At 39.6% G+C, this 25,881-nt stretch overlaps 1 protein-coding gene across 1 annotated transcript; it reads left to right on the forward strand.

Moving 5' to 3' along the window:
• Positions 1-120: 120 nt before the first annotated feature.
• Positions 121-17,087, forward strand: LOC139468305 (synaptogyrin-2-like). Its single transcript, XM_071250185.1, has 4 exons — positions 121-253; positions 4,308-4,527; positions 6,037-6,194; positions 11,899-17,087. The coding sequence occupies exons 1-4, from the start codon at positions 134-136 to the stop codon at positions 12,091-12,093; spliced, it is 693 nt and encodes a 230-aa protein (XP_071106286.1). The 5' UTR covers positions 121-133; the 3' UTR covers positions 12,094-17,087.
• The last annotated feature ends 8,794 nt before the right edge of the window (positions 17,088-25,881 follow it).

The raw sequence follows: 25,881 nt of genomic DNA on the forward strand, positions 1-25,881 counted from the left end.
TTATATTCTGATAGATCAATAGTTGATCAAATTATTAAAATAAAGTAAATTTTATAACAACTTACGTTCATTAGCAGGTACGCGTAATTTGTGACGTCATCAATTCATGTATGCGCATTATTTTGAGAGCAACATGTCGGACAACCAACAAGGAGCGATTGGAACTGCGTACGGGGCAGGAAAGGCTGGTGCACCTTTCGATCCATTAGTGTACATTAAAAAGCCTCAAGTAATTCTCAGGCTAGTTAGTTTGGTAAGTGATGCAAATTATCATGTTCGTGGACAGACTGTTTTTACCGAAATGTTCATTGCCTTTAGTTTATTGATCGACTCCAGAGATGGGAAAGCTCAGCATAGGTCACTGTAGCTGCCTATAGTTCTGCATTCATTGTACTCTTGATTTGGCAGGGTAAATTAGCATTGTTACATTGAAAAGCACTGTTGTCGTTTGTGTCAACCTTCGAGCATTTTGGGGTACTGTATTTTGTTTTATATTGCGAACAAGTCGAGTCGATAGGCATCCATGTTTCAACCTGAATGATTAAGGTTAATGAACAGCGATGTCTAAGACACTTTAACCATACTAGTTCTCGTATAGTCTTGTATGTATGTCAGACATGACAAGTTATGACATATATTTGTATTTATTGTGACCAATGGCAGATAAATATCGAGAAAACATTAAATGAGAACAAAAATGGTGATCTCCTCTAGGTACACCTGGTCATATGATAATGAGTCACATTTATTTTTGAAAACAAGATCTTCCAAAAATAACTTAGGCCAGACATACATGTTCTGATTACATCCTTTTGGTTATGTAAACATACTTTTCTCACTGCAAATGTTTGGGTTAGTTTCAGTGTTTATTTCACTCAGCTGTGGTGCAATATTAACCTGGTAACCAGAGTATTATTTGTCCAGCTGTGATTATCTCCCTTGCTCTTTATTTCCTTGTAAAAGGAATGCATATATTGTCCTGTATCACCTTTGGGGATTACTGATACATTTCTACTGACATTATCTGTGTATTCTGACTAAATCTTTGCAAATTAGATCAACTGTTTCTCTGTGATCACCTCATCTCAGTTCATAACATAATCATTAATAGTGTAGGATGCAAGTAGCCATGTACGTCACAGATGTCAGAGTTTGTCAAAGTATGATGTAATTACAATCAAACACCGCAGTTTCTGTCTCTTACATTATCAGTTAAATTTGAATTATCTTAGACAAGAATATATATGCTTCAGTAGTTTGAGATACAAAGCAGAACACAGCATAAACATGATAATGTTAGTCACAGCGACAAGGTTTAGTGTATACTTTTCTAAAGAAAACATGCGCTGTTTGATCAACTTGGCTTCATGATTTAGAGCCCTTTCCCTTTGTGAAGAAGCGAGTTTATGAATGGTCAAAAAATTAAAGTTGTTATGAGGTGGTATTTTTTGGCCATTATTATATAGAGTAATGACGGAAATAGATTTTAAGGGAATTTCAATCTTTGTTTCCTTATTGCCCAAGGTCAATCTGTTTACAACACAATTATTATGATGGTATGATTCTAGTTTCATGTTGGTCAGGGGGGCACTGGTGACCCAGTCGTCTGAGGCTCCGCGATTCGCTGTGCAGAGTTGCGTCCTTTGGGCACGCCAGTAACCTATGATTGTGGGTTCGAATCCCAGTTCGCCCCAATTATGTTTCTAGGTTTGTCACTACCATACCCGTGCTCGTGGGTTTCAACGAAGTGGTAAACGTCAGAGACGTAAAGCCAAACTCACTAATATTGGTCAACATAGTGAAGTGTGGGGTGTTCAGTTCTGATTGCCTGGTATGTGTGTGAGCCATGATTTTAGCTAATTTGAACAAATTAATCTGTATTGATAATTACAGAGTTTTATATGGCCATCGGCCACCGGTCATAGACTGATAAAATTCCAATTTGACAGATGGTTTGTTTAAGTAGTCAGACTTTTGACTGATGGAAATTCTAAGCAGGCATCACATGTTTCATAATTCTACAGTAAGTAGTAAGGATTAGTCCTACTTGCAGTATGAATTTAATAAAACAGTGCACAGCTGTCAAAATTTGTTATTGAAATTCGGAGCAGTGCATGTCTTTGCATCATACTTTCTGTATCATAGGGAAATGCTGTCAGGAGCTATAGTGATTTAGTCAAGTGCTTTTCTTACTGCAGTGTTTATGGGCCAGATGGTTTATATTCAACCAATAATGAACAGTATTGCATTAATTTGTTGTTATGGTTCGTCCACCTTTTTTGTTGATTTGACTTACTGACTTTAGCCACTGACTTCTTACATTTCTTGAGTCCAAGTCATTGCCCTATAAAACAGCTTTTTGTATCAAAATCAAAGAATTATGTGTGCTAGGTAGACTTTTTGTGGTCCACAGACTGTTGCTAGTTAAATTTTGTTTGACTTAGTACGTTCAGCTATGATCCTGAACAAAATCCATATATTAATTCTGAACTGTACTGTCATGATGCCAAGAGACAATCAATATGTTTCATCAAGAACATCATGTCAACATTATTTTGGTGTATAAATCAATTGATAAAGATAAGATCATTAGGCCAGGTAATTAAAAAGCATTTGGTTAAGGTAGTTGCCCTGGTGATAGAACTTTGAAGATGTCAACATAAGGAAGATATATTATGGTGATTAGTTTTTTTAATCACTAAGTTTATCCTGATCAGATATTTAAACTGTTAGTCACAAAATATAATATAATTCATTTATACCGGTAAACACATGTTGTCATGGTTATATAAAGAATATCTTATGACAGATGTAAAAGATAATATGATTTTTCCTGTCAGTGAACGAAAGCATGCATGCTGATCAAACGGTTCATTTGGGATTGTTTAAGGATGTTCGCTGGACTGTATTAGGAGTTTTAATCTTCTTTTTTTCTGCGGTTTAATTGACCGTGATTGATTATATCTGTCTGCCCAGATTAGAAAAGAAGGGTGTCATTGTGTATTCTATTGCACACTGTTTAACTACATGTCAGTGTCCCATTATTGAGAGGCAGATATGATATAAGGAAGGTGCCAATTCCCAATAATCCCTATCACATAATGTGTATTCCCAAACATTATTACTGAAATTCTCTAAATTAGACAATAGACAGATCCCAGGTGATCACCAAGACCCACTTGCACAAAGCGATCTTAGCGCTAAGATGATCGTAACTCCCATACTTTAACATAGGCTTACAATAGTCGTAGCACAAAGTTCGCTTTGTGCAAGTGGGCCCTGGTCATAGTTTAACATGTTTAAAGAACTACGTCCCTTTTGAACATGAGAAACCTATAATTGTGGGTTCAAATCCAAGTTCGCCCAAAATTATATTTCTAGGTTTGTCAGCACTAGACCTGTGCTCGTGGGTTTCACCAAAGTGGTAAACATCTAAGACCTGTATCACTTCATCCCACATCAAGCTGACATGCCAATGCCATGATATAACTGGAATACATGTTTAAAGTTGTGTTAAATCCTACACCATCAATTATGATAGTTATTATTGTGATGATAAACATTATTAACAGTGAGTGAGTTCTGTTTAACACCTCTTATAACAGTATTCCAGTTATATCACGGCGTGTCAGCTTAATGTGGGAGGAAAGCCCGAAGTGATGCAGGTCTTAGACGTTTACCACTTCGGGGAAACCCACGAGCACAGGTATGGTGGTGACAAACCACTTCGGGGAAACCCATGAGCACGGAAATGGTGCTGACAAACCTAGAAACATAATCGGGGCGAACCGGGATTCGAACCCACAATCATAGGTTTCTGGCGTGTCTAAGGGACGCAACTCTGCACAGCAAATTGCGGCGCCCTAGAAGACTGGGCCACCCGTTCCCGCCTGACCAACACGAAACTAAAATCGTACCATCATAATAATTGTGTTGTAAACAGATTGACCTTGGGCGATAAGGAAACAAAGATTGAAATTCCTTTAAAATCTATTTCCCTCATTACTCTATATAATAATGGCCGAAAAATACCACCTCATAACAACTTCAATTTTTTTACCATTCATAAACTCGCTTCTTCACAAATGGAAAGGGCTCTAGATTATGAAGCCAAGTTGATCAAACAGTGCACGTTTTTTTTTAGAAAAGTAGCATATGCTTTAGTGAGTTCAGGTTAAAGTATAGACATTATGATAGTTATTATTGTGATGATAAACATTATTAACATAATTGAGACACCAGTTCCAGACTTCTTGTATCCAGCAAAGCCTCTGTTTAAACCTGAAGCTCTTTCTTCTTTTTTTCAGTTGTTTTCAATCATCGTCTTTGGATGTATTTCATCTCTAGGATATTACAACAACGTGTGTATCATAAACGCTGATGCCAATGCCTGTGGCTATGGAGTTGGCATTGGAGTGATAGCATTCTTGCTCTGTATAGCTTTCCTGTTACTTGATGCCATCTTTGACAATCTTAGCAGTGTGCAGCATAGGAAGTATGCTGTAATTGCCGATCTCACAGCCTCAGGTCAGTATTTATGTCAGCTACAGTGAGATCCCACTTATCCAGATATCTGGAAATCCTACCTTCCCGATATTCCAGATATTCATTTTGAACTGAAAGGTCTGATAATTCATGCCACCATAAGTTAGAATCCAAAGTTTAGTTTATAAAAAAGAGGGTCTTTAAGAAACCACGAGGTCTGGTGTGTTTAGGTATCTGAAACACTGGTTTGATGTGTTGGACACTTTGGGATTCAGATCTGTTCATACCATTAAAAAAAATAAATTTTTAAATACATCATTTTTTAGAAAAATAATTTGTGTACACTTTGGGATTCAGATCTGTATATGCCAGTAATTTCTTTTCTTCTTTTTTTTAACACTCTTTTTTAGAAGCTAGATAGAAATAACTCAACATCAAGAATGTTTTAGTTTAACAAGTTTGAGAATATTGGTCCAAGAAATCACAAGGACCCAGTCAAAATGCCATGTTCTTTTTTCAGGCAAACCATGTAAAATAAGTTTATGCCAGCTTTGATTTGTAACTACCCTTAAACCCTAGACATTGTCTTCAGTGTTCAAATGTCTCTCCATCATTCGTCCATCTATTAGCTTGCTTCTCCCTCTACTAAACATCTGTATCATTTCCCATACCATGTTCTACATGTACCCGAATACAGCAAAGGATACACTTCATTTTCAAATAGGGGCGGTCGGGTAGCCTAGTGGTTAAAGCCTTCGCTCGTCACGTCGAAGACCCGGGTTCGATTCCCGACATGGGTACAATGTGTGAAGACCATTTCTGGTGTCCCCGGCCGTGATATTGCTTGAATATTGCTAAAAGCGGCGTAAAACCATACTCACTCACTCGCTCATTTTAAAATATGAAAAATGGTCTCTGCCACAACACATTTAGTGAAGGATATTGCTTTCGCGCCAAAGTGATCTTGACCAATGACCAAGACCACTTGGAAATCATTGCATGGTATTCATAAGGCGATATGTTTATTAATGTGTATTTCCACCAACCCTAAAATAAGTAAATGTCTTAAAAGAACAATTTTTGTGTGCAGCTGAATGCTGTCTTTTCATCACAATAGACAAAAGATTGCAATAGGGTTGGGGGTGTTCAATTAGACAGGCCTTGCTAACATGGCTTACCAAGCAATATGTCAAGGTACTTTTTTAAAAAACACGAAAAACATCTGAAATGTCTTTTTTACTCTACTTTTTCACCTGTGATCATGAATGAAAATTCTGTTAACCAAGGAAATAAAAAAAGTCTATCCTAACATTCATTTTACAGACTATGGTACACTTGAACGTGTTGAAGTAAGTTTCCAATTTTTGAAAACGGTGAAATCATTTGAATATCCAGTTTTGTCTATGGAAAATAAAATTGTTGTTATTCAGCGGTATTATTCCTATTGAAAACAAATTAATATTGTGCAATTTTTTTTATGGTACTGGTGTAAGTGCTTGCTATCTTGATATCATTCACATGTGTTTACATTTGTGTCATTTTTCCTTGCAGGGTTGTGGACCTTTTTGTGGTTCGTAGGTTTCTGCTATTTGACAGATGGATGGCGCCGCACTGACACCACTGATCCCCTAACTTACCCAATCCATGGCCGGGGCCGCGACAATATCCAAGCTGCAATAGCCTTCTCCTTCTTCTCTATCTTTTCATGGGTGAGTTTAGGAAGTTACCATTCATTCATCATGTACCCTATTTTTATACCTCCGACAAAATGTCGGGGGTATATAGTTATACCAAGGTCCATCCGTCCGAAAACTTTGTCCACACGATTTCTCTTAAACTATTCATGGGATTCATCTCTAACTTAGTACATATAATCTCTGTCATATCGAGGGGTGCAGTCAAAAGAAAAAAATTGTTTTTATTTATTTTCCATTTTTTTAATGAATTTTTCAAACCCTAACGTCCGTCCGAAAACTTTGTCCGTGCAATTTCTCTTAAACTATTCAGTGGATTCATCTCAAACTTAGTACATATAATATATGTCATATGGAAAAGTGCAGTGAAAAGAAAAAAATTGTTTTTATTAATTTTAGTGAGCCACGCTCACTTTTGCACTTGTTTACTTTGTAAATGCATACATGATAATATCTCAACTGGTACCTGTTTTATCATACCTCCATGTGAGAATGATGAGATCTGATTGGTAACCATGATCTTAATAGAATACTGTGTAACCTGCCTTCGAGGGTAATCAATTTCTCAATTGGGGAATAAATCAATGGATCAGCTGTTTTCTCTCAATTTTGAATTTGGTTGAATTCTTTTACAATGTCATATTCAAACATGTCGGTAAGATAAATTAGTTGTAGCAGGATCACACAGGTTACATGGGGTTTTATGCGTCCACATTGTTGATGATTTGAGATAAGTTAAAATTTAAAATACAGCAGCTTGTGGTATAAAACCTAACGTGGGACGCTTAAAACCCCATTTGCCTCCGGCTCATGTTATAAAACCTAGGTTATCTCAGTGGGCTAGCACTATAAAATCGGCTTTGTTTCAACCTAGTACAAGCAGCCACACACACACGTGCATGCACATCGCTATATATGTGCGATAATCTTGCATGCATCGTTAAACCACATTTCAGCTTACCTCTTCTCCTTTCAATCCAAGGTTTGTTCAACCAAAGTTTCCAGCTGCTGCTAAAAACAGATCACCTGAATACATCCCAGCAGCACTATGGTCACCGCGACCCGTGAAGATCCGGGGTAGAATAGGTCTTCAACAACCCATGCTTGTGGAAAAAAGGCGACTATGCTTGTCGTAAAAGGCGACTAACGGGATCAGGTGGTCAGGCTCGCCGTCTTGGTTGATGCATGTCATCGTATCCCAATTGCGTGGATCTATGCTCCTGATATCAATGACTGGATTGTCTGGTCCAGACCTCGATTATTTACCGACGGCCGTCATATAGCTGGACTATTGCTGAGTGCGGCATTAAACAACAAACAAAACCCCCAAAACACATGGGCATCGCCCCATGCAATCCCATGCTTAGCGACATACGTGACTTGATCACCCCATCTACAGAGGAACCACTTACTACATCAGACATTCGCAAGGTTCTCTCTCCCGTCAATTTGTCCACAGTTGCCTCAGATACGCCTTGGTTGACCCACCTAGCGGCCCTAGACTGTCCACTAACAGTTGTCTTTTTTATCTCCTGCTCCTTCACGTGATGTTCAGGTTGATAGTGATTGCTCCTCTCCATCCAATGTTACTGGCGCTCCTCCATCAACGATGACAAATAAGGCTTCCGCCGACACTGGTCGAAACGGGTTCAACCTCTAGTGAGGATCGACAGCACAGATCAATCTCACGCTTCTTCCTTGGATCGCCGGTCCAAGAATATTCAATCACGCCTTTCTAGTTCGTAGGTTGCTCTCTGGATCGCCGGTTGGGGGTTGACCCTTTTAGGATCGCCGACTACGTGATCGACCTTCTCGGGATTGACGCTCTCACACGCAAGATACCAATTCATCACATACAACTCCACTCTGGCATGATTCAGAGGATGACTATTATACAGACTCAGCTGAGCATTTGTCAACTTATCGCCTCTCCCCATCATCCAGTTACACGGATCAACGTCGTCAATGGAATCGTTACTGCTCTCGGCCTCGGGGTTGACATCAACATGGATATCGGGGCTCATGTTTTATCTATAAATGATGTCAGCAATGTCGCCAACTCCCCAAGACGGATTTATAACCTGCCTTAGCTATTGTCAACCTCCATCGCTTAGCACCAACACTTCCAGCCTTCACAAATGGTCTCCACCAAGTCGACGTCCCTCTTATCACCGACGTTCGACTTCCGGTTGATCGACTCCTTGAACTTTCAAGTCCGAGTGAAGCACATATCTGGGATCCACAATGCCTGTGCCTACTTTCAATCCCATCCAAACCATTCTTCATCAGCGGAATGGCGTCTCCACCCGACAATTATTTCGGTGACACTGTCGCCTCTACCCAAGTCCAGACATTGACCGCTTCGCAACCCGGTTCAATGCTCAGCTCCCAAAGTTCGTCTCTCACATCCTAGTTCTTCAGGCGAGGGACCACGACGCTCTGGCCAACTTGTGGGAGTATGTCAACGACCACGCCTATTCCCAAAGTAGCCAAGACCATCATTGAGGCTCACTATAACTCCCCTATGAGCCTATACGATAAATGGAATGCGTTCGAAGCCAACTGTCAAGCTCATGATATAACCAGGCGGACTACTGCCCCCTCAACAGGTTGCTGAGTATCTGCATCATCTGAGATCAACTCTACAACTTAAGGGCTCTACCTTAGCGATCAACCCTGTCACTGCCACTACAACCGTATCTAAGATCTCCACGGTTGCTGAGCTACAGTCCCTCATTTGTTCCTACAAGTTGTCTGACCAGTCATTTCAATTCCACTTTGGAACTTAACACTGCTTTAGGCACGTGCGACAATGTATTGTTGGTCATTCCTCTTCCTGTCTAAGCATGCTTAAATCCCTTGGGCAGTTTGATAGTGTGTTAAAGGAGATGCCGAGCTGGCACAAACTATTGTCCATGGAAGATAGTGCTGAGTTGTAGAATCGAATGGCTGGAGATCCCTTCCTGATCGATTATCAGTCCTAATCTGTATTACAGCTACATGGACGTTGATGTAACAAATTTTATACCTTTACGTCTGACTAACATACAGGGATCATATCACCTCTTGGTGTGTTTTCCCGCTCACGGGGGGGGGGGGTCTCAGGTGGCCCAGTGGTCTAAAGCTCTGCGATTCGCTGTGTAGAGTTGTTTCTAGGTTTGTCAGCAACATACCCGTGCCTGTGGGTTTCACCGAAGTGGTAAAAGTCTGAGACCTACATTACTTCGGGCTTTCCTCCGACAATAAGCTGACACGTCGTGATATAACTGGAATAATGTATGTTAGAAGCGACGTTAAACCTCACTCACTCCCGCTCACAAGTTCTTATCTAGGGAGTGTTATGGAATCTTTATTTCACTGTTTTAGCCTCGTGTGAGTCTCACGGTTGTAGTCAACATGCTAGTGTATCTGCGCCCCACCATTCAACTGTGGGATGAAAGCATAGTGTGAGATAGGATAAGTTTAAAAATTGGTAAGTTTTACATTACATTGTACAATTATATGCTATCTCCACGCTATATGACCTCCCGACCATCCCTTCCGCTAGCCTGTTAGCTCTGAGAAAGAGAATGATGTAGCAGGGGTATTCACTAGTGGTGGATCACGATTTTTTACCTCTCAATACAAGTTTCGATCACAGTCACACACTAAAATATACATATCAATTCTGACCCCAATTGATTGCTTTAATAACTGTTCCACTAAACACTAATCAGTTAATTAGTTAATAGTGAAAACATAAATATTTTCATCCATTGCGCCATACTTGACACTGCTAACTGTAAATCATCAGTGTCCCAGGTAGTTGGCCATCCTGTCGATGAAAAAGATGACTTACGCTCCACAGATAAGAGCACATGCAAGTAGCGTGATACATATCAGATCATGAGTAAGGTATCCTGATACGTATCTGATCGCACAGTTGGTGTGTCGTCCCAGCCCTAGTATTCACATGATCGGGTTGTGGAGGTTGCAATGCATGGGATTACAGTGCCTGAACTATTTGTTTGGGTGGTGATCATGAGGTTGCTGAGTGTGTTTAGGTTTCTTGTTTTTGAAGCTGGAAACTTCGTTCAAGCACATTTCCACATAGGATTGAAAGAAGGAAGAAATGCATAGTGTGAGATAGGATAAGTATCTAAGTATATTTAATGTAAACTTTACAATTAAGTATTAACAAAAGGCAACTGATGCTAGGCAACATGGATAGTTGGTAGGTGGCTGGTGTACATACACCACTGACACCCTAGAAACCTACAGTGAAACACAATTAACAGATTTACAATGAACCAGATAAAAGAATCATGAGTATGTAGTGATGTTCTTCACATAAAGATGTTCCCAACATTAACTGTACCGCAGGTGGGCGTTTCTGGGCTGAGTAAATGTTAATGTTTCTTTCAGTAGAGTATCGTCAGATTGGTCTTATGAGCTCAGCTAATAATAAGTTAAGAATCTATTCCAAAGGTCCCTGAAAGACAAGAACTAACTGGCAAAAAGGATTTTGCGCAGATTGTAACACAAAATCTTACGCCATGTAAAATATATCCCGATCTCATTAAGATCAGGTCTTTGTACTAGCTAATGCTACACAAAATCTGAGGACATCCCATTACAGGTCACATCAGAACGACCTTTCGCGAACTTTTACCGATCAATGAAGTGACTAACATGAAGTCAGCATTAGCCAATCAGAAAGCAGTTTTCTCGATCTTTATGGCACTAGGTTCCAACTGTTGAAAATGTTTTCGATCCAAAGTTCTCGATACAAAATTTGAAAACTGAACAATAGAATATTATGGAATTTCTAATAAATGGCCCAGATTGTATGGCAGTACTTCCAACAAACTATGAAAAGTCTATTCTGTTTCAAATGTTCATATCATTGAAGCAAGAGACAGACAATAACTTTACAGAATCAGTCATACAGCGTGTAACTGTCATTCGGAATATCCCATGTTAACCTTTTCAAGGTTGCATGATAAAAAAAACACATTCCATATGTTGCTTTCTTGATCTGGTAAGCGATGCTGTGATTGGTTGGAAGAAAGGTCATTCTGACGTGACCCCAATAATGGAATATCCTGAGATCTTTGTTTAGCGGTAGCAAGCACTAATATCTGATTTTAGTGATATTGAATATATTCCTGCAAAAGGGATCTGGTTTTGACCTTGTTGAAACATGACAATGACACATTGGTCTTGTATGTGTAATGACTTAAAGTCCTAGGTCTCCTACAAGGCACAAGTTAGACATACCCTACAGTCTCGACACTGGCTTTGTTTTCTGTCATAAGTAAATATGAAGATGTCCAGCCTCTTTGTGAACAAAGCAAGAGTGAGGTTTTACTATTTTAAGATAGGTTGACTTTGTCTACAAAGGAATTGAACAAGGCATTCAGTTTTCAAATCACTTTGGTGAACTGTTTTGAATCGGAATTTGTCGCTTTGTGTTAACATTTGCACAGTGCCCTATTGTGTTAGTTTGCCCTGTCAGTTTAGTAGTTATGATGATTGTGTCCGCAATTTGAAAAGCATTGTTAATCATGATGTTAGGATCCTGTGATTGTTGGTTAGAATACCGAATTCTGGTTGTAATCCTTGTTTTGTCAGCACTCAGCTCATGTCAAAGAAGACATTTGAACTTCGAACTGATATATGGGGATAAAAACCAACTCGTCCACTCCCTGGTCTTGCTAATCATGCTGTCTGTTTTCAGGGTGCAATTACCTTCTTTGCCGTGCGTCGCTACCGCCAGGGTGCACAAGATGCCTTCACAACTGGATATGACCCTGACCCCAATGCCTCATCCCCCTACTCCTCCTTCCCTGGTAGTGACACCGGCGACCCCTACCAGCAACCCCCCTTCAGTCAGCAGAAAGAAGTCCCCGACTACCAGGCCCCAACCTACTGAGGCAGACGGCAACATGGCATCAACCAAGGCTGGCCATACTTCAGCTATCAAGTAATGCTTTAGGTGATTATTTGAAGCAAACATTTGGATGAAAAATGTCATGGATTTGAAAGACTGATTGCAGAAATCAATTGGAATTAATTATGATTACTGATTATGTTGTTATTCTCAAAACGAAAACAAGCAAACTGTTGCTGAGCCCAGTTGCATGTTTGCTTGGAAGATAAATTTAATTATTCAGCTAGATATATCCCTGATTCATTAAATTTTGTTCCATACCTTTGAGAAAGATAACAGTTTGACAACATTTGCCTGAAATATTCATTTGAAGCTGTGGTTGACCTTGTGTTTGATGAAGGACTCGGCTGAGCCAGCTTTGAGCTAGTGTATGAGAAAGGCATCAGATTGGGATAAACAGAGGTGCCAGTAACCTTGATGAAGGTGAAATTTGAGCAGTTAGATATCCTTATTCTTGCTCACATTTCAGTTGACTTATGAAGAAGTAGGACTGGCTTGACAATGTCTAGATTGTCAGCATGAGTGTCGCTAGTTGTCCAAGTCAGTGATGGATTAGAATGTTACATTTAACTTTGGATAGCGTCAAGCCCTTTGAATCAAATTGTTTGGATTGATTTAAAGCTCTATTTAGTTTTCCAGTCATTAACAATTACAGAAGACTTCAAAGGGAATTTAGAGTGACAAGCTAACTAAAATCTACCGATACATTCTTTATCGGTGATAAATCTGTATTCACGAAGCACTCCCTTACGGTTTGGTAACTTTAACTCTCAGGGTTCACACCATCACGATGTCATTAGTCAAATACGAATTGAGTAAACTGTTTATTTACTACAGTAAACAGTATTGAAGAGATTCAGCCAAGTTTCTGTTCCAACTTTGAATTGTAGATTAGTGTGGAATAATTATATTTTATATTTTGTTTATAGTGGCAATTATGGCTGCTTATTTACTGTAAATCTATCATAGTGCCTGATTTGTAGGTGTCATTTGTAACTGTAGCTGAATGATGGTATTGCTTGCTGACGTTTGCATTGACGTTATTTCAAGCAAGTGTAAGCGTTGGTGTAGGATACATCAAGCGAGAGTAAATGTCAGAGCAGTTCGCACCTGACTTGATTCAAGCAAGCATAAGCTTTGAACATGTATTAGCCAGTCAAGGCAACTGACTGGTTCAAACACAAGTCACATGTGACTTGACTTCAAGCCAGTTCAAGTGTTTGTCTTGATTCAAGCCCACATAACCATGTGACTTGACTCAAGCCACCTCAATCAGGTGTCAGAAGTTTCAGTTGTAGGTGATGTTGTCTTTTTGAAATATACTACAGTTTATAACATCCATGTACTTTTTCCATCGCACAGGGAGTCAATGCAGAATCTGTAGATGGTAGAATGGAAATCAACTGATATACTCTGAGACATATTATGTTATGTGTATTATGTACTAGCTATTCAACAAACAAGAAAGCAGATGAAACATGATTTTGTCAGTGTGTGCTCAAAAGCTTGCCCAAAACTATGTGGACAGATTTCTCAAGCTTTTGTTCGATCCACTTGAAGGAGATGATGAAAGTGTTATGTTGAAAAATTCTGTTTTAATTGTTTGATTTTTTTGTCCGTCCATGCTCCAACGATCTGTTCACCAGGACAGTTGTTGTTGTTGAGTTTGTTCTCATCTGCTGAAAATTACGATGTAAACATTGGGTGATGAACCGTGAGTTGATGGTCATGTTTTTCATTATTTGTTTTGATGCATGGTAGTTCAAGAGCCTGAAGCATAAGCATGTACAAATATGAATTGCTTGTTTTGAAAATTATGGATTTAAGAAGTTATTTCTGTAATTATTTTTAGTTATTTTCAGTTACTTATTTTTAAAGAACCTTTTTCTTTCATTTCCCTTACAAAACCACTTCTTGAAACCATGACATAAAGACTGTGGGATTTACATGCATTCGGATCTCTTATACTGCATAATTAAGAATATGGATGATGGATGTTTTATGTCTAGATTCTGTTTGATACAATATGAACCTGTTAAGGGAGGTGGTTGTTCACTGTCCAAGCAATTAATGTGACCATTATGTATTATTAGGATTCCATATGCAGAAAATGCCATAGTTGATCAAGGAATAGCATTCATTCCATTAAGATTTAAATCATAAATGAATAAAATCAATTAGATTCACAGCCATTCAACAAAATATTTTAAAATATTATATATTATTTATATATTTTTTGCATTTAAAATTTGTCAAAAAAATCGGATGTTCTTTAACTTCTTTTGAGTGGTATTTGTCATCTTGTACTGCTTAAAACTGTTTGTATTGTCACTACCAGGTTCAACTGTTAAGTTCACATTTGCAGGGGTGAGAATCTTCCATGGATCTGAAGATTTCCGCAAATTTTAGTGACCACAAGTTTGTTATAATCTCATGGCTTCCCCCTAAACACCCCAAAATTATGGACCACGCTCCATTGCAAAGAAGTTTCAGCTGAAAAGGAAAATCTCCATTCTCATCCCTGCATTTGTTTCGACGACTCGCCCTCCTGGAATCAGTATAGATTATCACAAATCGTTCTTAAAATCAACAAATCCTATTATGCTTTCCAGGGTATATGACATTTGTATTCATTCCATACCATTAAGGAACTTGAAGATCATCTTGCATCAGTGTGGTGTACTTTATACGTCAAACTCTTGCTTTAAACATCTAGATAGCAACTGTAGTGGACAAACTATCTATTGATTGTAACATTCATACTGTGAGACTGTGTTAGTGAATTGCCTTGGTAATATATACAGGCTGTAGGAGAATTCTGTTTTTCACAGTTCTATCCATTGTGCAAAGTGTGATGCAATAAACGACCATTCCATGTTTATCATTTACCATGTATCAGTTGTATGAATGCAGGGGTGCACAGATTGTTCAAAGTTTCCTATTTCAATAATACTTGTCAAATATAACCACCATATATGCCATAATAAGCTTATCCTGGGGGTACTTAAGCAATTGATGGGGGAGGGGCTTATTATAACCATACATAACTCATCGTTTTCAAATATTGGTGGTTCAACCTCGACAATGAAGCTGGCCTCAGATGAACGATTTCAACTATTAACGGAAGTAAGAGAATGTCCAATTCTATGGATAACAACTGGTTTATTGCATGTAGCGATGTTTCGATGTAGATTCTTACACAGTTGTCAAGCTGGAGTGATTAATGGAAGAAGGATTCATTAAAAAAAATAACATGGTGTATAGACTCCATTTGACACACTGGGAAATGTAGGGGTTTTTTTTCATATTTTCTTGGCTATTTCTATCTTCATGAGGACAGTAAAATGTTTTCCTTTTGTTGGGTTTTGTGTTGGGGTTTTTTCCAAATAGCCATGGAAATTTTGCTGATATGGAACATTTGTGCATCCCTTTGCTACTGTTTTACTATTTTATTTCTGTTATATTTTTCTGATAATTTACTTCGGAGTGCCTGAACGTGAGAATGTTTAGACTGTATGTGAAACTTGCATAGTAGTTATGTTTATCTTCCATTTTGATTTCAAGGTATGATCATAATTTCTTTTTTACTTTTTTTTTTTTTAACTTTTCAATTGTTCTTTTGAAGCTGATGCAATGGTCCATTGTTTTAGAATTCCTATCATGCCTACTGTAGGATATGATGAGAAAATACCATCTCTAATGGGATACACTGCAGCTTTATACTTGGACGTTTTCTGTTTTGTTCTATCTTTTTAAAAATGATGTTAACAAATTTAACTCATAAAAGAATTATGTAGAGATACTATAGACTGTTGGTATGGAGATATATTGTATATTAGAATCTTATTGTAAATTGAGAATGATTGTATCTTATATACATTTTATAGCTTCCTGTACCTATGGTGTGATGTTAGAACTACAATCCATCTTGGAAATGTATGATCACTAGAAACGGCGTTGTTGTATAATGTCATGTGATACAATGTATAAAACAGTATTGTGTAAGTAGTCTCACTTGAGATTTGAGAACTAGTGGCTGTTGTTTTGACTCTAGCTAGACACTAGTCGCATAGATTCAGGGATTGAAATTAAATCTTGCAAGAGGACTTACATATATGAATTTGGGTACAATTTGGATGTTTGTATGCATTACAAGTTCCAATTTTAATTTCTCTCTGTGATTCATTGTGGTGTTTACAAGTTGTTAAATATCTGAATGACATACACAACTTCATACACAATTATGCAAATTTTCTTGAACGAAATCCATATCAATCATCTTTTGATTTTGATCCCTGCATAGTGACAGTTTATCATCATCAATACACCTGGTACACAGCAGTCTACTGTTTATATTACAGATGGGTCTATTGTTCTAGCATCTCCTTCATCAGCTTGTAGACTGACACTAACAGAAGAAATCAGCTTCTTTTGTCCCTCAGAGGAACAGGCTTAGGCTAAGTGTTCCATTGAAGGTGTCACAAAAGTATGTAACAAATTTGTAGCTATATACATGACTAAGTCTGTATTGTGAGATTTGGATCAACTTTAGACATGATAACAGCATGCAACTTTCGCCTCTAGTCGGAAGCCCTAAATCAGTAAAATATCCTATCAAGTAAGCTCAGATGTTAATAGTTCATGAAATAACAATAACATCTGCTGACATAGATGCTAAGAGGCAGACTCAGGCTAGGCTAATGTTTTTGGCACAGATTGTGATAATGGTAAATGGTTCTATACACTGTTAATTTAAGCTATGCAAGGTAGACAATATTTGGTTACCTAAGCTACCATTCCCTTGTTATAGGTGTTCAGTGCTACAGGACACCAGGGGCGGTCGGGTAGCCTTGTGGTTAAAGCGTTCTCTCGTCATACTGAAGACCCGGGTTCGATTCCCGGCATGGGTACAATGTGTGAAACCCATTTCTGGTGTCTCCGCCATGATATTACTGGAATATGACTAAGAACGGTGGTGGTGGGGGGGGGGGGGGGGGGGGGGGGGGGTGTTGCAGCAGTCGGGTAGCCTAGTGGTTAAAGCCGAAGACCCGGGTTCCATTTCCGACATGGGTACAATGTGTGAAGCCCATTTCTGGTGTCCCCTGCTGTGATATTGCTGGAATATTGTTAAAAGCGGCGTAAAACCATACTCACTCACTCACTTCATGACACCATGTTCATGTTAAAGTTGTATCAAAACAAGGGCTGGGGTCCCATTGTAACCAGGAGTAGCTTCTTATATTCTCCATGACTGATCCATCTGTAATAACACTAACAGTGCTTCTAAATTAGCCCATTCAATTAGTGTACTAAATGTTTATGTCATGTAAAAAGTTGTATGATAGCTTCACCTAGTTTGGGGCCCTCAATCCAAAGTGAATGTGCTTTTGAACATGTTTGTAGTGTGTCTAATTCCATCACTTTTAGATTCCACTGCTAATTTAATGATCTTTTCTTCAACTTACTGTATATTTGCTTTGCAACTCTATGATAATATGCTGTAAAAAAAAATTTCATTGTTCACTTGTGTAAATGGCGCGTGTCCTGTGGCAACAGACATGCCCAGTTGATGCAGTTGCTAACATTTATGTCTTCCCAGATAGTCAGATCTTCAAGTAACTCCCAGCGTGGTGTTATGTTTGCATAGATTGTTTATGCCTTGTTTGTTGTAAGATAACTTTGTGATTTTGCAGAGGTTGCGGCTTATGTTGTTTCAGTTGATGACAAATGTACATTTACTTTTATCGAAGGCCTGTGTTGTTCCGAATCTATGTATATTGGAGAATTCTAGACCTACCAATGTTGTTTCAGCCCTCCCTTTGCTTGTTAATCCTTACTGATGTTTCCTGTTGCTGGTGTATATATTTGTGAAAGATCGAGGAAGTTGCAAGCATAATATATAAGTACTACAAATTCCCTGTGTTGTACATCGCAGATACATCCTAATTCCAAGTGATGAATATTTGTTTAAGGTTAAATGCTTCAGACATAATATCCTACACGATTTGTGTGGTCTGTGGATGAAAGATCTTAGAAGACTACACTATGTGTTCTTCATCATCATGTGTTGTGTATGACATCATAACTTTCTGAGTATGACATCATCAGTAACAGTGTTGTATGGTTCTAGATTAAGTGGATTTCTTCATATCTATGACAAGATTGTAACTACAGCTTGAACACATAACATGTTTCACTGCTTTGTCAGTATACAGTTTGTATTAAGTCAATACTTACTGAACAAACTATGCTTTTTGCAGCTAATCTTTTGACGGTTAAACTTCCTCCTATTCTTTCTTGGCTTTCATTCAGATTTTAGAATTTAACAATGATCTCAAAGCTGCTGCTAGAACTTCCTGTAGCTATAAAATATAGCGAGCCAGGTAAATAAACATGCAATATAACTAGGTTCCTTAAAGGGGACTCATCACTGAAATAAGGCTGGGATGCTAATTACTTCCTTAAGCCTGTCAATCAACCAACTGACTGGCCGACTCACCCGCCACCCGGCCCAGCATGTCACGATGCCTGATTTCAGCGATAAGTCTGCCTGTACAGGCTTTAAAGTTAAGATCCAACCAAGATGGACCCTAACGCTTGTAGTAGGAAAGGGCTGAGCTAGTCATGTGACGTGAAATAGAACACGGCAAGGCGTCATGTGACTGTCCGAATCTATATACAAGGACGGCAGTCAAGGACAGATTCACAGTCAGATAGCGCGTTGTTCTTAAGTTGTGTGATTGTGAAATTATGGCCTCTAGAACCAGACAAGGCACACAGTGTTGTTTTGCAGAATGCGTATTACTTCTGGAGTACAACCGAACGGGGAAATGCTTGTTTCCCTGTGTTGTATTTGAGCAGTTGTATGCAGCCTGTGTGGTATAGGAGTGTGCACTGTGGTGTAGAATGTTGTGACCGTCTGCCCGTGGCGTTCAGAAGGGTAGTGCCTGGTTGTGTGCACAGACAGGTAGAAATGTTCTTGTTGTCGTGGTTATTTATTGTGATAACACCATTACATCAATAAATTATTATAAGTTCAGCAAAGTGTTGTTATATTTCAGAGGTGTGTGCTGTTGTTTGCTGAGTGCCTAAACTGGTATTCTTTGTCCTTCGATCAAAGAAAATATATAGTGTGTTTCCTGTTTCAGACTTTCCAAAAAGGGGGTAGGTAGGACAGATTGTTTGAATTGTTACACTTCATTTCTTCTTTGAAAGAGTGGTGGGTTAGCCCAGTGGTTTAAGTGTTGGCTCATCAAGCAAAAGATCCCAGTTTGATTCCCCACATGGGCCCTATGCGTAAAGCCCATTTCTGGTGTCCCCAGCTGTTTCTGCTATACATCTAAAACCAGCATAAAATCAACTTTCTAACTCACTCTTATTTGAAAAGTAATAAAACTTGTATCCTGCTTTCAAATGACTAGCTTATGTATAGTGAAACACAACACATTTTTGCTGGTGGCATGAAATATAGACACTATGAGAATCATGATAAAAGTGTGATGCAACAAGAGAAAATAGGTTTAATGTCTCGGGGCTCCAGATTAGGGTCAGTCTGAAAACCGGAAACACATATATAGATATTTTTGGCCTTGACTGTTTCAAGGATGAAAGCAAGAGAGCATTGTATTAATATGATGAATTTGATCAGCTGAAATTGATTGCTCTCGATAATAAACTTATGAATGACATTCCTCAGATCAGCAACACCAAAAATTTCATGGAATATATTTACTGTATAACCCTTCCACATCCAGGAGTATCAAGGGTTGTAGCAATTCTGTTTAGGGGGACAATGGGTGTAGCCTAGTGGTTAAAGTGTTTGCTTATAATCACCAAGGCCCATGTTTAGTTCCCTGCATGGTGCAATATGTGAAGTCTTTTATGGTGTACCTCGCAATGGTATTCCTGGAATATTGCTAAAAGGGCATAAGAGCTCGCTCGCTCGCTCGCTCGCTCACTCACTCATTTCCACTGCATATTGAGATGTGTCTCTATACAGTTTTACGCCACTTTTAGCAATATTCCAGCAATATCACAGAAATGGGCTTTAGACATTGTACCCATGTCGGGAATCAAACCCGGGTCTTCGGCGTGACGAGCGAACGATTTAACCACTAGGCTACCCATGACATATGAGCAATGGTGACCTTTCATATGTGTATTCTTGCTGTCATCCACTTGTATTAGTTACATGGTGAGCTATGACGTGATGTAGCTGGAATATTGCTGCATATTGAGTTAAGCAATTTTCATTCACTGACACCGGATATTGACAGTCAATGGATCAGGACTAGACAGGTATTGACAATATCTAATTTCACATCAATGTGCAATGTGTGCCATCAGGTCTGGACTGGCAATTGCAGTACCTCATATTGACCATGCAGTCCTACTCTCTTTATGAAAGCCCCGAGATGGTTGTATGGTCGATAAAAACCAACACAGATCTAAGAAGCCCATCAGTTGTGCCTATCTGTGTTCTGGTGGGATCATGGTAAGCCCATTGGTCCAACACACAGCAATAATGGCTGTGAAGAGTTACCCTCTCAGCCGTGCCAGGATCTGCTGATCACAAGGCTTCCTTGTGTTTACTACAAAACTCCTTATTACTGCTTGTTTAAATAGTCTATGCTTGTCGTAAGAGGCGACTCATGGGATCAGGCTCTCTGACTTGGCTGATGCATGTCACCATATCCAAATTGCGGGGATTGATGCCCATGATATCTATCACTGGATTGCCTGGTTCCCGACTTGATTATTTACAGATCGCCATCATACAGCTGGAATTACTGAACCAGCAATAAACAACCAGCAAACAAACAACCAACACAGCTAATATGAAATGCTCTAACAAACAAACAAACAAAAACAAACTTGTTTAGATTCAAACTAGATGCAGTAAATTCATGTGAAAATATGTCCTGGTTACTTTAACCTTTTCTACAAACCACAGTCATACATGTGAAATGTTTCGAATTCCTATCCAGTAAAACAAGAGGTTGATGAAGTCTTGCTGCAGAGACCCAAACAGGATGTATATACATGTCACTTTGTACACAGATTTAAATAATGAGAGTCTCAGGCCAGCCAATCAGGAGCACATGGTGCAGGAAACGACTATAAGACTCTTGTGGTTTATACAGCCCAGGAGTAATGAGCTTCTATTTCCATCGGTGTCCCGAGTATGTGAGGACAGATACTGCCGGGGGGCCTCTTCCACAGTGCTGTGGCAACAACTCTCATTACACTTTAACATAGACTCACAATTGACAATTGTGGACCTGTAAAGATGCGGGGTAAAATAGATTTACGGCAGTTCATGCTTGCTGTAAAAGGCTACGATGCTTGTAAGAGGGCGACTAACGGGATCGGGTGGTCAAGTTCACCCACTTGGTTGATGCATGTCTTGGTATCCCAATTGTGTGGATCGATGCTCATGATATCAGTCACTGGATTGTCTGGTTCAGACTTGATTATTTACAGACTGCCGTCATATAGCTGGAATATTACTGAGTGCAGCATTAAACAACAAGCAAACATAATTGACAAACGGATTGCCCGATTATAATTCTAGGAATACACAATGCCATTTAGAAAGTGGTCAAATGTAACAAATGTTATATTTAGGATAACACTTTCTTAGTAAATATTTATTTGTTATATATTTCTAGGTTTGTCAGCACGATACCCGTGCTCATGGGTTTTAGCAAAGTGGTAAACGTCTGAAACCTGCATCACTTTGGGCTTCCCTCCCACATTAAACTGAAACTCTGTGATATAACTGCTATACTGTTCCAATTGGCGTTAAACTCAAGTCACTCAGCACTCACAATTGTCAAAACACCCAGATGGCGTGAGAGCTGTATGTCATGTTCCTCACATACTTGCACTTGTATTATGAATCTGCTTCCTATCTTTAGGAGCCGGGGCGGTCGGGTAGCCTAGTGGTTAAAGCGTTCGATCGTTACGCCGAAGACCCGGGTTCGATTCCCGACATGGGTACAATGTGTGAAGCCCATTTCTGGTGTCCCCCGCCGTGATATTGGTAGAATATTGCTAAAAGCGGCGTAAAACCCTACTCACTCACTCACTCACTCACTCACTCACTCACTCACTCACTTTAGGAGGAAGTTGAGATATAACTGAAATACTATTCAAAGTCAGCATGACACCCAACTTTCTCACTGACCATTAGTGATAGGCTCAACAGGTGGTAATGTGTTACATGTTTTCCTAAGGGTGTGCCCCTGAACCTAATCTCATTATGTGCTAACATTAGGATTACCTATCAATAGTAAAATATCTTCAAAAGAGATGAGCTTTATTTGCAGCTACTCCTAATCGTGCTGTCTTAAAAACTTACATTTTAGAAGTGACCTTGACATTTGCAAGGTCAAGGTGAACACAACTTTAATCCACAGTGGTAGGCAACTATCAATCAGGGGGATTCTCAGACTGCCCCACCAAACACATAAACACTGACAATCTGTTACGAAGTTAACCACGCATACTCAATCATTCCCCACAATCCCTTCACCAAGTCTGCCCACTGAGGCTTCAGGCAGGGAAATGGTAGGATTGTACGTTCCTCTAGAACAAGATCAATAGAGTCGTTTGCAGCAGTAAAGGCCATCCTGATTGAGGCAATGAATATAATCTGATTTAGTGTGGTAGTGGTAAGAATGTTGGTATTGATCCACGTCAAGCGCTGGCAGATCGGAGGAAGAAAGTGCTCTTGTAGGTAGAGGCAGAAATTGTATCACAGGGGGGCTTGCTCCTCACTCGTTACCGTAGTTACAGGAGAAAAAAAAGATGACGAAAATTGGAATTGATTTGTTATTGAGATGACATTTAATTGTTGGTGTGCTTTTAGAGTTGAGGAATGTTTTTGGACAATTAGAATTCAGAATGTGACACGACTCTCATGAGATGATTGAATGTGAAATATTTAATCTTGTAAGGCAATATTCAGCATGGACATGTATTTGGTTACACTGTCCTTCACCATGTAGCATCTAGACAAGGCTGGTTTGGGGGAAGGAGAAACACTGCTAAATGTCAATATGCAAATCCAATTTAGGGCACCACACAAAAAACATTCTATTACGTTTTTATTGAATTGGGTTCAGTTGCTTCATTTATTTCAAAATTAATAGGAAAATCATCAGTGAGGTGGAGATGCTGTCTGCCAGTATCTTCTCGTAGATCAAACAGGACAACCCTCGAGGAGGCGTGTAGCCTGGTTCTATTGTTGGATCTCGCAAGCTTAGTGCTTCTTGTTGATTGGTTTGTTGTTTAACGCCGCAATATTCCAGCTATATGACGGTGGTCTGTAAATAATCGAGTCTGGACCAGACAATCCAGCGATTAATACCAAGAGCATCAATCCACGCAATTGGGATTGATGACATGCATCATACAAGTCAGCGAGCCTGACCACCTGATCCTGTTAGTCGCCTTTTACGACAAGCAAAGTCGCCTTTTACGGCAAGCATTGGTTGCTGAAGACATATTCTATCCCGGATCTTAACGGGTCTTAGTGCTTCTGGTCAACAGGTATGGCCCAAAAATGAAGTACAAATCTGTACCATATTGGTTAAAGGTGCACATGCCAAGTGTCCTTAATACAAATTAAATTAAATTATATGGAGACATGTTTGATGTTCTTTGATGTTAGTGAGTGAGTAGGGTTTAACACTGCTTTGGACCTTATTCCAGTAATATCACAGCATGTCCACTAAATGTGTGAAGAAAGCCCAAAGTGATGCAGGTCTCAGACGTTTACCACTTTGGTGAAACCCACAAGCACGGGTGGTGATGACAAACCTAGAAATATGATCGAGGTGAACATGGATTCGAACCCACAATAATAGGTTACTGGCACGCCCAAAGGATGAAACTCTGCACAGCACCTTAGACAAGAAGGCCACCCTCTTTGAAGTTAGAGCATTTCATATTAGCTGTGTTGGCTAGTTGTTGGATTGTTGTTTTACGCGCACTCAGCAATATTTCAGCTATATGACGGCAGTCTGTAAATAATCGAGTCTGGACCTGACAATCCAGTGATTGATATCATGAGCATCGATCCACGCAATTGTGATCGATGGCATGCTTCAACCAAGTCACTGAATCTGACCATCCGATCCCATTAGTCACCTCTTATGACAAGCATAGTTGCCTTTTAGGTCAAGCATGGGTTGCTGAAGACCTATTCTATCCCGGATCTTCATGGATCATGGTGTGGTGTGTAATTATGTCTTGTTCCAATGGGAAGTCACAATTCAGATTTCATCACAAACTGTGAAAGCTTAGGTTGTCACAAGCATTCCCCAGTGAAGTTCCAGCTTAGAGTTGGTTTTCAGCAACCCATGTTTGTCACAAGAGGCGGCTAACGGGATCGGGTGGTCAGACTCACCGACTTGGTTGATGCATGTCATTGTATTCCAAAAGCGTAGATTGATACCCATGATGTCAATCACAGGATTGTCTGGTCCAGTCTCTATCACAGACCACCATCATATAGCAGCATTAAACAGAAAAAAATCAAATTTAGATAATACACAAACACTCAACTCAGACTGAAGTTGTCCTACATCAGTCCTTGAAGGAGGAGTATGAGGAATATCTGACACAGGAGAAATACCAAGTCTTAAAGATCATGCAAAGACCTCCACCGATCCTGCATCAATTATTTACATTTCAATTATTTCGATAATCACATCACCTAAACGCAGCCAGTTTAAGACTGTCTATAGGGTTCAGCCCACACTGAATAAAACCCAAGCGTGGCAAGACCTGGCAATTGTGTGTAATTTTGATGGATAGCCCTAATTGTTCATTTATGTCACTTATTGATTTTCCAAGAGGAGAAAATATCACATCTCACTGTATTTGATGAGACTGCCAAAATACACGCAAGAAAATTGCTACACATCTATTTCACCAATGGAATTTTTTCTATAAATGATGGAAGATTGCAGCATTAATAACAATTTCAAGGACATCCAGCTAAGAGGAAATGTTCGTTTCTTCAGTTTTTATTTGCATAGATATTTTATTATAGTGAATTGTCTCCATATGCTAACCTTACTTTGAGGCACTGAATACTGCTCGGATCACTATAGAAGGTGATCGTCCACATGAAGTGGATTTTGTCCTAACTGACCTGTTCTGTCTGCCAATATAACGTCTATCAACAAGTTAGTACACACAGGTGGAGACTTTCAAGATAGAATCACAGGATAGGAGGAACAGAAACTCCCTGTATCAAGATAAATGGACAGTTTAAAATGACCTAATGGACCTTACCTTACAGGAGTTTGGGTGGCCCTACTACAGAGGTCCAGTAGAGTGATCCATGGGTTTGGGTGGCCCTACTACAGAGGTCCAGTAGAGGTTGATCCAGGGGTTTGGGTGGCCCTACTGCAAAGTTCCAGTCGAGGCTGATCCAGGGGTTTGGGTGGCCCTACTACAGAGGTCCAGTAGAGGCTGATCCAGGGGTTTGGGTGGCCCTACTACAGAGGTCCAGTAGAGGTTGATCAAGGGGTTTGGGTGGCCCTACTACAGAGGTCCAGTAGAGGTTGATCCAGGGGTTTGGGTGGCCCTACTACAGTGATCCAGTAGAGGTTGATCCAGGGGTTTGGGTGGCCCTACTACAGAGGTCCAGTAGAGGTTGATCCAGGGGTTTGGGTGGCCCTACTACAGAGGTCCAGTAGAGGTTGATCCAGGGGTTTGGGTGGCCCTACTACAGAGGTCCAGTAGAGGTTGATC

The sequence above is a fragment of the Haliotis cracherodii genome, unplaced genomic scaffold (assembly GCF_022045235.1).
Source record: "Haliotis cracherodii isolate W230 unplaced genomic scaffold, xgHalCrac1.p SCAF_2, whole genome shotgun sequence".
In the NCBI taxonomy this organism is placed as follows: domain Eukaryota; kingdom Metazoa; phylum Mollusca; class Gastropoda; order Lepetellida; family Haliotidae; genus Haliotis; species Haliotis cracherodii.

Excerpts from the sequence above, each read along its gene's own strand:
- LOC139468305 (XM_071250185.1), top strand. The coding sequence starts at position 134 with ATGTCGGACAACCAACAAGGAGCGATTGGAACTGCGTACGGGGCAGGA. Across the intron at positions 254-4,307 it reads TTCTCAGGCTAGTTAGTTTG|TTGTTTTCAATCATCGTCTT; the intron begins GTAAGTGATGCA and ends TCTTTTTTTCAG. Across the intron at positions 6,195-11,898 it reads TCTTCTCTATCTTTTCATGG|GGTGCAATTACCTTCTTTGC; the intron begins GTGAGTTTAGGA and ends GTCTGTTTTCAG.